General features: G+C 45.2%; 3 protein-coding genes across 7 annotated transcripts; 1 reads left to right on the top strand and 2 right to left on the bottom strand.

The window, feature by feature from the left end:
* Positions 1-198: 198 nt before the first annotated feature.
* LOC131286465 (B-cell receptor-associated protein 31) lies at positions 199-1,960 on the bottom strand. Of its 5 annotated transcripts, XM_058315420.1 has the most exons (4): positions 1,918-1,960; positions 1,417-1,664; positions 1,052-1,338; positions 199-984 (listed from the first exon to the last, which is right to left on the bottom strand). In XM_058315420.1, exons 2-4 carry the CDS (start codon positions 1,643-1,645, stop codon positions 805-807), a joined length of 696 nt encoding a protein of 231 aa, XP_058171403.1. In that variant the 5' UTR covers positions 1,646-1,664; positions 1,918-1,960; the 3' UTR covers positions 199-804. The 5 variants fall into 5 exon arrangements, with proteins under 5 accessions (XP_058171403.1, XP_058171407.1, XP_058171404.1 ...); XM_058315424.1 differs by lacking the exon at positions 1,918-1,960 and having other exon boundaries at positions 199-966; positions 1,079-1,338; positions 1,417-1,874; XM_058315421.1 differs by lacking the exon at positions 1,918-1,960 and having other exon boundaries at positions 199-992; positions 1,054-1,338; positions 1,417-1,873.
* Positions 1,961-2,546: 586 nt separating this feature from the next.
* Positions 2,547-7,294, top strand: LOC131286288 (inositol polyphosphate 5-phosphatase OCRL). Its single transcript, XM_058315222.1, has 9 exons — positions 2,547-2,624; positions 3,405-3,585; positions 3,667-4,186; positions 4,283-4,442; positions 4,543-4,721; positions 5,286-5,643; positions 5,715-6,468; positions 6,554-6,787; positions 6,857-7,294. The coding sequence occupies exons 1-9, from the start codon at positions 2,547-2,549 to the stop codon at positions 7,027-7,029; spliced, it is 2,637 nt and encodes an 878-aa protein (XP_058171205.1). The 3' UTR covers positions 7,030-7,294.
* Positions 7,295-7,672: 378 nt separating this feature from the next.
* LOC131287201 (retinoblastoma-binding protein 5 homolog) lies at positions 7,673-9,522 on the bottom strand. Its single transcript, XM_058316231.1, has 5 exons — positions 9,504-9,522; positions 9,005-9,432; positions 8,759-8,940; positions 8,570-8,689; positions 7,673-8,504 (listed from the first exon to the last, which is right to left on the bottom strand). The coding sequence occupies exons 1-5, from the start codon at positions 9,520-9,522 to the stop codon at positions 7,727-7,729; spliced, it is 1,527 nt and encodes a 508-aa protein (XP_058172214.1). The 3' UTR covers positions 7,673-7,726.
* Between the last annotated feature and the right edge of the window lie 439 nt (positions 9,523-9,961).

Below are 9,961 nucleotides of genomic sequence, written 5' to 3'. Positions count from 1 at the left end.
TTTTTTTAAAAAGGTCTTATGCTAATTTTGATGATACAAATAAAAAAAAACAGGTTGGATTGGTTTATCAATTGTCAACTGTTGGCGATTGCTCGACTGAACGTATCCGATATGCAGTATAATATGGACTCTTTTAATCTTTCTTTCATGCTTGTTAATCTGCAAAAGACACAGAAAATATCTTATCAGCAGCCCGCTACTATCTGCAATGTTGGTTAAGATAAACATCGACAGATAACGTGGAATGGATGAATGTACGGTATGATTCCTCTAAATACAACCCATAGGTACGTTACACGATTTATGAAATTGTTTCAAGGCAAGGATGTTCGGGTTACACCTTTTATTACATATCTCAACATTTATATGTGGTATATTTTAGGGAAATAGATCAGAACAATTTTCTTTTTAGTAACAAATTCTTGTCAATCACGAGCGGTGTTCAAAATCAGTGCTTTCGTTCAGTTTCCCTTTCAAGTCCTTACAATTTGCTTTTCCTGTGCCTAGTCCATTTTGTAAACCGAACCCGGATTTGTAGTTTTAAATTTAAAACCATTTTAGGAAGAAATGATGACGTTCTTAACAAGACGAAAATGAAGTGATTGTTGATAAGATGTTGTGTAGAATTGTCGTTGATCAAATTCGACCGATGACAAGCAAAGTTACTCACATGGCAAACTGAACATGAGTGTGCTTGAATATATTAATGAATGAAAAAAGCTCTTTTCAACTATAAGAAAATAATTGTGAAGAGAAATATGAAAACCCTCACCCACGAAGATGGTTGTTACCACTACTGAACACTTAATCGCTCTTATCGGGACTGGAAATGGTAATTTTCTTCTGCAACTTGCTGTACTCCTCCGTTAGACGGTCGTACTCGCGGTTCAGGCTTTCCGATTGCGATTTCATTGCTTCCTTGTCCTTGCGCTCTTTGGCTAGCTCCGACTCTAGTTCTGTGATTTTCTTCTTTAGTTCTTCGGCCTGTAAGAGTTAAAATAATTATATTTCAACTGGGTAGAGATTTTTGTTTCGGTTTTTCAAATCTTACATTAACAGCATCGCCGGCAGATTTTGCCTTCGATTCCGTTGGCTTCTCATCCCCTTTCTGCTGACTCATCAGCGTCCGGGCAGCGGTGGTTGCACTTTGAGCCTGCTTCATCGAGGCTTCCGCCTGGGCGAGCAGCATCGCCTGCCCGCTGATGAGGGAAACCAAACGGCGAATCACAAGCGACAGGAAAATAGCGAAACCGGAGATGTAGAAGTTACGCTGCGCACGGAACAGACGCATGCTGTGCTGCATTTCTACGTTCAGGTGCGTTTCCGTATGCGTATGATCTGGAATCAAAGCAATCGATAAAATGTGTCTCATGCAGGATCGGTTTCGGGACCGTATCAAATTACCGAGTCACTTACCGTTGGATGAATATTTACGCATTTCTCGAATGGCTTCGAGCAAAAAGAGGACAAGCACGGCCAGCAGCAGATAGAAATAGGTCTGGGCCTGACGGCTCAGCATCGCCAGGAAACGGGATTTGAAAAATCGATGCCATTGCTGCGGACTTCTGAGTGGTAGCACCAGCAGCAGCACGATAAATATTTCCAAGTACAGAAACGATGCAATTATGCCCCACACGAGAGTCATCTTGAAAGAACGGTACGGTCTAAAAATATCACAATTATAAACTTCTTTCTACTTCACAAGCCAGCTTTCAACAATGGTGGCGTTTCAGTCGCAGGGGGTCTAAGCACTGTGCGCGGTCTACTGCAAGTGTTCACTTTTCGCAGCGTAGATGCGATCTTTAATAGCACGATTGAGACACGTACTGCTGGCTGATGAAACTTTGCACCCAACTGAGCCGGGAGATAGGTGACAGGGTAGGAAGGAATGATGTTGCGAGAGGAGATTTGTTTTACCTTTATAGAAGATCCACGAAATATAATGTTGACTCACCGGTTGCGAACTTGGAACTGTACTTTAGGTGACAGCCGATTTTCGGTCGATTGTTTTGGCAGACGTACGAACGAAAACGTTTTCGATGCGCAGCTGGCGCTAGACAGCAACCCACAGCAACGATGACGTCATTATTTAGTTGAGTTTTTGGGGACATTAAGTTTTTACAGTCGATTCTCTCAGAGTTCAGTAAGTAAATCCGTAAAATGTTTTCTTTAATTCGCTTTTGATAAGAAAGATTTATTATTTTTCATAATTTTCTGCTGAATTTCTGCTTTGTTTGATCAACCTTGTTTAAATCTGACATCCCATTTTCGAACTCAAATGTCAAGATGACATTTTACCCTCGATCAGATGTCAGTTCACGCAAAAACACGAACGAGCGAAGAACGATTCTTTCATCGCTCGAAAATAATTTGTTGTATTCCTGAATATGAGTTTGTTTGCATATTTTTGTTAAAATAGCTACACCCACACGCTAGCTGTCCTGCTACGCGTGACGGAGATTTCCAAGTACTAGTTCGCCCGGCAAGTTGCGCAAGAAAGTGAACGTTTGTTTAGCTTTAGCGAGCTCCACCGACCGAATGTGAAAATGACCAGTTCCAATCATGATTCCATCATTATCCGAACGGTGACACAAAAATTCCGTGAAGGCGAATCCGTGCTTGCAGTATCCTTTTATTTATAAAAGCAAACATTTAATGTATCTCTAGTATTACGTCTGAGCTAAGTTTTGCCCCATAGAGAAATCAATACTTACAACGTCATGGGTAACGTCTGGCTTCGACAAAACTACCCCGTGGAACCTGGAAAAGGTTAAGAAAAACATTTACGAAACAGTTGACCATTTAACCCTGCTGGAAACAATTTGCAACAAGTATGAGGAAAGTTATTACGTATGGTTTGGGGCCGTTTTCTGTTGGAATAATTGTTTGTTTACAAATGACGACGGACACAAATGGGAGGGAAGCCAACAAACAGTAGGCTGGTGGTGGCGCAAAATGAAACGAAAGCGAAACGAGTTTGGCGTGCAATCGATAGTGCACCGATTTTTTTTTTTTATTTTGCCAGCAAATCGAGTGCGCGCGTGTAGAACGATACTTGAGATAAGTGGTAAAACATGCCGTGCAATAAATAGACCCATACAAGGACAGTTTAGCATAGGCACGTTGCCTAGGAGATCGCTTGCTAAAGTTGCTCTTGCAAACATATCGGGTGGCCACCACCCTACCCAACTTGCGATCGAGATAGCCACAAAAATATCCATACTACGATGTATCCCGATCTCGAACAATGTTCGTTTGCCGATTCTGTTTACATTGCGTGACTTACGCAGTTGGTTGCTGGATAATATTCCCGAAGAAACGCTATATTTGCCTTCTGGCGTCATTTCTTGTTGGATGTATTTATTTTCCTTAGCCTGAGCCATGTTGAAAAAATCCATTTCTAGATACTGGAAGCGTACCAAATCGTCGGAAATGATTTCAAAAACCGCTTGCTGGTGACGGTCAGCTCTAGCGAGTCGGCGGCCCTGTTTTCCTTTTCCGTTTCCCGCAGTCCACCGGAAAGCATTTCCGACCTTACCATTGGAGCGGTTTTTCCCATAAATGAATCATTCTACGTCAATCCAGGTTTGTTTCTATTTTCTTTTTAAGCTAAACATTAAGCATCGCACATAAGTATGTTACACTCACCATATCCCTTTTCCGCAGAATCCGGGTTCGGTTCAGTGTCAAGTCATCAGTTTACCATTTTCTCCGAAAATCAACCGACCACGTTCTACTATCATGCCACCGACGAAATAAGCAGTTCGAAAGATCATTTTTTGGCCTGCCTGAAAGGGCTTATCGCTTCGTACCACTCCGCGCCCGAACCGGCCCGCTCTTCGGCCGCCTTCCGGTGGCTCCAGTACTACAGGCTGGGCGAAGAACGGACGGGCCAGCTGGCCATTGACCGCAGCGTGGCAGACGGGAGCCAAGCGCCTAAAACGCGAGATGCAAAATTCCGCGAGGAACTCGAACGTCGCCGGCATGAGTATATCGTCCACGAACCGTACCGGGTGTACACGGCTACCTGGAACGTGAACGGGAACACCTCGGAAGACATTGAGCTGCCGGAGTGGTTGGCAACAACCGACACACCGCCCGATATTTACGCGGTCGGGTTTCAGGAGATCGAGTGGACACCGGAGAAGATTCTCATGAACGAAACAAAAATCGATCGAACATGGGTGTAAGTTTGGCGCGAAAGAAGTTAACACGTAGAAATCAGGTGCGATACGCTAAATTTGGTATTTTCTGCTCTCTTTTTCATTCCCGAACTGGGTAGTGATAAGGTTATGAGTGGACTCCACAAAGGAGCTATTTATACCGAGCTCGCTTCCATCCGTTTGGTGGGCATGATGCTTACCGTGGCTGTAAAAAGTTCTATTTATTCGAAGATAAGCGATTGCTACACCTCCGCCGTAGGGACTGGAACGCTTAAATGGGTACGTATGGAGCCAATAGAAAACAACACAGCAGAACGATGATTTAGCAATTGATCGATGGATGATTATCCACCGCCCATATCTTATCCTATACCAACAGGGCAATAAAGGTGGCGTTGGTGTGAGTTTTCAACTGAATGAATCCCTGTTCTGCTTCGTCAACACCCATCTCGCGGCCCACACGCAGGAGGTGGAACGAAGAAACGAGGATCATGACGAAATCATCCGGCGGATGTCGTTCGACAGCGGATTCCGAATGCGCTCGATCGATGAGCATCAGTAAGTAGAGCCAGAATGGCACGAAAGCTTATCGATAGAACCTTGTTTTCTTTTGTTGTTACTTCTTATCAGTTAATGGCTGTATAAAAAAACTGGCACTAATTGATTTGAAATGTTAACTTCACGGTTGCCATGTTTCGTTGCTTGTCTTAAATGTTTCAATCCTTCAAGCAAAAGATGTTCAAACACAATATAAAATTAAAGTATGTCGATCATTTTTGGGTTGCATAAGCTATCTCGTTTTTAAAACATAATTTTACGAGTTGTTTTTAGGTTAGAAACAAAGTCTATACCACTCAAAGTAATCAATCAAAGTAAACAATGCTTTCATTGATAGCTCCTACAATATCAACATGTGCCTTTAAGGGTTAACCAACATCGCAGCACAACTTTTATTTCTAATCAATTTAATTGATAGTCAAAAAGTAGAAAACATAAATTTTCAATCTAGGAGATTACATGCTTCATGTGTACCAAACAATCTGTTAAATTGAACCGTTCCAGACGAAATGTTTCGCTTCGACTAATGATTTTCCTTCGATTTTTCTTTTCATCACACCATAGCCACATATTCTGGATCGGCGATTTAAACTACCGGCTAGATGGACAGGATGTGACGCAGGAGTACGTTAACCGTAAGGATCGCGATTACAATCAGCTTTACCAGCACGATCAGTTGTACGTGGAGAAACGCCGGCACCGTATCTTTCGCGACTATAAGGAGGGAAAGATTCTCTTTCCCCCGACCTACAAATACAACCCCGGCACGGACGACTGGGACAGTAGCGAAAAGAGCCGCACCCCTGCCTGGTGCGACCGTATCCTTTGGAAGGGTCAGCGCATCGAGCTGCTGCGGTACGAGAGCGTAATGCAACTGCGCCGCAGCGACCACAAGCCAGTGTATGCCGACTTTACTGTCGAGGTGAGAACCGCGCCACCATCGGGGATGAAACAGATATAACAATTTTGTTTTTCCTTTTGTTGCGCCCTAAGGTTCAAACTAAGGACCAAGCGAAACTGAAAAAAGTGAGCGAAGAAGTGCTTAAAACTGTCGACAAGTACGAGAATGATAATCAACCGCAAATTACGGTCGAGCAGACCGACCTCGACTTTGGCCTTATCCGCTTCAACGAGAAGTACTCCCGGGAGCTGCTGGTGGCGAACAATTGTCACCTCCCGGTGCGCTTCCGGTTCGCCTGTAAGGACGATAGCAACAGTCACGTGTGCGAAGAGTTCATCCACATCAGCCACACGGCGGGCGAGCTGCTGACCGGCAATAGCCTTAGCATCCGTATCGATATATTAGTTCATCCGCGGGCCGCCTCACGGATGCTGCAGAAGCTGCGGGATGCGCGGGCCGGCTCAAACGTACCGCTCGACATCCTGGTGCTGCACGTTGAGAATGGGCGCGACATATTCATCACCATTTTTGGCGAGTACAAGCCGAGTTGCTTCGGCGTTTCGCTCGATACACTGATGAAGCTAAACCGGCCGGTATCGGCGTACGCGATCCACGAACTGGTGGCCCTGGCCAAGGAGGAGAAGCTGATTGATCTCGTCGGTGACGACGTTGGGGGCACTAATCTGCGGATACCGCGCGAAATCTGGCGCCTGGTGGACTATCTGCGCAACATGGGCATGCAGACGCCGCAGCTGTTCACCCAGCACCGAAGGCAGGTACAGGCGCACGAGCAGAATCTGCTTGAAATACGTGACTGGCTCGATACCTGGTCGACACACGATTTTCGTAAGTGGCATCTACAGCCAAGGACACACCACGATCGATATGATTGGTTTTGATTTTGGACTACCCCACGTTTCGTTGCTTTCAGCGGGAACGCCCCACACGGCAGCTGAAGTGTTACTGATGCTACTCGAGGCCCTCCCGGAACCGGTGGTGACAATCAGCGAACGAGAGTGCATCATCAACTCGGACAACTTTGACCGCTGCAAGGAGCTGTTACGGACGAAGCTGAAATCCGTCAACCGGTTGGTTTTCTTATACATCTGTCTCTTCCTGCAGGATTTACGCGTGGCGAACGCTTCCGTTCGAATTGAAGTGATAGGTAAGGGGTAGGTTGTTATCCAAGATTATTTTATCCTTAAAACGGTGCTTTTTGTCTCACCCCCCGTAGCCACCCTGTTCGGACGTATCTTTATCCGCAGTCAGCTCCCAGCAAAGCCGGAATTTAGTAATGGCATTTACGCGTACACGGAAGGTGAACGGGACCAGCGTAGGAGATTCATGCTGACGTGCCTCAACGGTAATCTGCGTGACTTTGCACGAAGCGAAATGAGCACGCACTGATCGGACAAAGCTTAGCGGGGTTTGCCATTGGTACGGAAGATGCTTTTCATAGGTTGCAAAAACACTTAAAATGTATGATTACCCAAACACTTAAAAAACACACACACACACACTCACCACTAGAAACCAGAGTGTTTCAATAAAATTTGGGAATTTTGGAAACACTGCTAGAAGCAATATTAGCGGTATACACTGACCCACACACACACACACACGTGTTGACATGTAAAACCCTTCCCAAAGCATACACCTGTGGCGGAAAAAATGATACAAAAAAAACAAATATTCAAGAAAACACCCGCCGCCATAGTATTCCTCATTGTTGTGTGATGATGATGTTGTATTACTAAAATTCTCTTATACGTTCATACGAAAAATGAAAATAAAAATAAATAAAGGAAAAGAACACATAAAAACCATCTCATAGTCATATCAATGAAAATTATTATCAAACCACCAAATAACGAGGGGGTCTTTAAGAATTATGCCAGAAGGAGTCGAATTTCAGATTAAGCTGTAAATTATGTGTTTGATGATTTTACTAAGTTATCTTCTTAGTTTGAATAATCGATACTGGGTTTAAGAAATCAAAATGATATTTTTTTAAGACACGGCAAATGAGAAAAGTTCATAATAATTAAAAGTTACAAATTACTGTGGATTGTTTTATTTCTAGTCCGAGTGTCGCACAAGAGGTTTACTTTCGCGGCCGACCCCCCGTTTTCTTGTTCGTGGTCGATTGTTTGTCCTTGTTTGTTTTATTCAACAGCAGCGGGTGCACGTCATCGATCGGGGCGTTATCGAGTGAAATTTCAAACTGGCTCGTTTTGCGCTTCTTCATCAGCGGTTCATTCTCCTTCATCGAGTCCTGATTGCCAAGGGATGCACCAGAGCCGAGTCCCGTCGCTCCACCAGAAGAGGCACCGGGCCCGGTGTTCCCGAAACCACCGCCGCCGAGGGTGTCGGCATTTTCCTGCGAACCCCATCCGTCCTCCGGATCCTCCACCTCCGGGGCCATCGGAAGAAACTGTAGCGCCGTCTCGTCCTCGTACTCTTCGTCCGAGCTGCAGAACGCGGCGATCGGTTCCGCCGATACCACGTCCACCTCGACCTCCTCGTCTTGCTTCGATTCCGCTGCCAGATCGACCGACTTGTCCTCGTCGGTGATGTCGAACTCGGACTCGCGTTCCTCGTACTCGACGTTTTCGTCCAGTTCCTTGAAATCGGGCGCAAAGGCGGACCAATTTTCTACCTGATTCTGGGCCCAGATCGACACCAGCCCCGAGCTGATGCTAGTGATGATGGGCCTCACCGGATGCCAGACGACATCGAGCAGTAGCTCACCCTTAGTGCCGTGCAGAATTTTCACCAGGTTACCGATCGACTTCTCCCAGATGTACAGCGCATGCTGGCGGGCACTTCCGGCGCATATATACTCGCCGTCGCCCGAGAAGCAACATTTTTTCCACGTCGTTCTGGTGACAAGAAAGGATTAGCGTGAATGGGTATTTGAAGTGATCACAGACGACTATAGACTTACTTGTTAACAAGATCCTGCAATTTTTGAATGGGTTCCGGTTCACCGTCCTTCCCGCACGTAACCACCTCCTTGGAATCGTACACTCGAATTACTCGATCCGAAGTATTCACTAGGAATGCCCTTAAAAATGCGCAAATGTGTTTGCAATTAAGCCATAAATCGATTGTCATTGAAATCAAACCAACTTACTCTCCACGGCGTGCGAACTCAATGCTTTTTACAGCGGTCACGCTAGAACTGCCCAGCACTATCTTAAAACTTGCCACGATTTCCAGCGTGTTTGCGTTCAGTACGAGTATCTTTCCCTTTGCGTTACCCGTGTATATGTGTTCCCCTCGACGATCGAACGCTGCGACGATGTTCAGGTCACCCTTCGGACGTGCAAGCGAAACAGTTAGTGCTGCAAGATGTTTATTTGAAGCTTGCAATACTTACATCATTGTCCAGCGGTAGACACTCGTGTTTACCTCCAACGTCGACCAAGATCGCCGCGTAGCGCATTGGACAGACGAGAAATTTATCATCATTCCGCGGATGGAACTGCACCTTGAGGATCGGTGATGGAAACCGGTACTTTTGCTCGCAGTCTCCACTAAGCACGTCCCAGATGCAGACGTTGTTGTCGGTGGAAGCAGATAGTAGCTTGTGGCCGTTCCGGGACCAACACAAACTGCACACCGGGTGGACGTGAGCGGAAATGATCTTGGCTATGCCGCGCGTCAGAAAGTCCCATATGACGACGCGCCCATCGTTGCAGCCTACCGCAAGCAGCGTGCCGTACTTATTGAATGCACACGTTACCGCCAACGAAATGCAATCGAGAGAGCCATCGAATTCTTCTGGGTAGTTTTGACCGAATGATTCTGTGGAGTTAATCGATAGATTTTTATTGACTTTCGAACATTTTGCTGCAAGCTAGTAATAATATACATACCAAGCAATTCTAGATTCATCGCTTCCTTACTCAGTTGGTCAGTTTATTCTCATCTAGAAGCAGAAAACACTTACGCTTTATAAACCGCTTTTGAAGCAAAACAAACAGAAGTGCTTCTTCTAAAACAAGCTGCTAGATTGGAAGTAAACAATCTAGTGTTGGCAGAATCGGGATTCGGAAGACTCGAAGATTCAATCCCTACACGGATTCCAAAGATTCGAACCAGATTTGATTAGTTTGGGACTCGATTTGATTCGGTTTTTACTAGATCCAAATCTATTTTAATTTGATTTCCATCTATCTATTTTTGATATGATAATCTATTTTTATTTGATGTGATTTTCCATTGAAGGTACACAATCGTTGGGAAGAACTGACAATTCGAACAGTCAATCTCACTTTTGAACTGGAAAAGTGAGATGCATGTGAGATGAGATGAGACATGTTGTTGGCGAGAT

Source organism: Anopheles ziemanni, chromosome 3 (genome assembly GCF_943734765.1).
Source record: "Anopheles ziemanni chromosome 3, idAnoZiCoDA_A2_x.2, whole genome shotgun sequence".
Taxonomy (NCBI): domain Eukaryota; kingdom Metazoa; phylum Arthropoda; class Insecta; order Diptera; family Culicidae; genus Anopheles; species Anopheles ziemanni.
The sequence above is the reverse complement of the archived record's forward strand: the minus strand, read 5'-3'. Positions and strand labels throughout refer to the sequence as shown.

What these genes read in the sequence shown, in the direction of transcription:
- LOC131286465 (XM_058315421.1), bottom strand. Translation starts at nt 1,645, where the DNA reads ATGACTCTCGTGTGGGGCATAATTGCATCGTTTCTGTACTTGGAAATA. An exon ending in GCGTAAATATTCATCCAACG is followed by an intron (nt 1,339 to 1,416) that starts GTAAGTGACTCG and finishes CTTTGATTCCAG; the next exon opens with ATCATACGCATACGGAAACG. An exon ending in ATCTGCCGGCGATGCTGTTA is followed by an intron (nt 993 to 1,053) that starts ATGTAAGATTTG and finishes AATTATTTTAAC; the next exon opens with TCTTACAGGCCGAAGAACTA.
- LOC131286288 (XM_058315222.1), top strand. Translation starts at nt 2,547, where the DNA reads ATGACCAGTTCCAATCATGATTCCATCATTATCCGAACGGTGACACAA. An exon ending in GGACTGGAACGCTTAAATGG is followed by an intron (nt 4,443 to 4,542) that starts GTACGTATGGAG and finishes CTATACCAACAG; the next exon opens with GGCAATAAAGGTGGCGTTGG. An exon ending in CGTTCGAATTGAAGTGATAG is followed by an intron (nt 6,788 to 6,856) that starts GTAAGGGGTAGG and finishes CACCCCCCGTAG; the next exon opens with CCACCCTGTTCGGACGTATC.
- LOC131287201 (XM_058316231.1), bottom strand. An exon ending in GAGTTCGCACGCCGTGGAGA is followed by an intron (nt 8,690 to 8,758) that starts GTAAGTTGGTTT and finishes CGCATTTTTAAG; the next exon opens with GGCATTCCTAGTGAATACTT. An exon ending in TTGCAGGATCTTGTTAACAA is followed by an intron (nt 8,505 to 8,569) that starts GTAAGTCTATAG and finishes TCTTGTCACCAG; the next exon opens with AACGACGTGGAAAAAATGTT.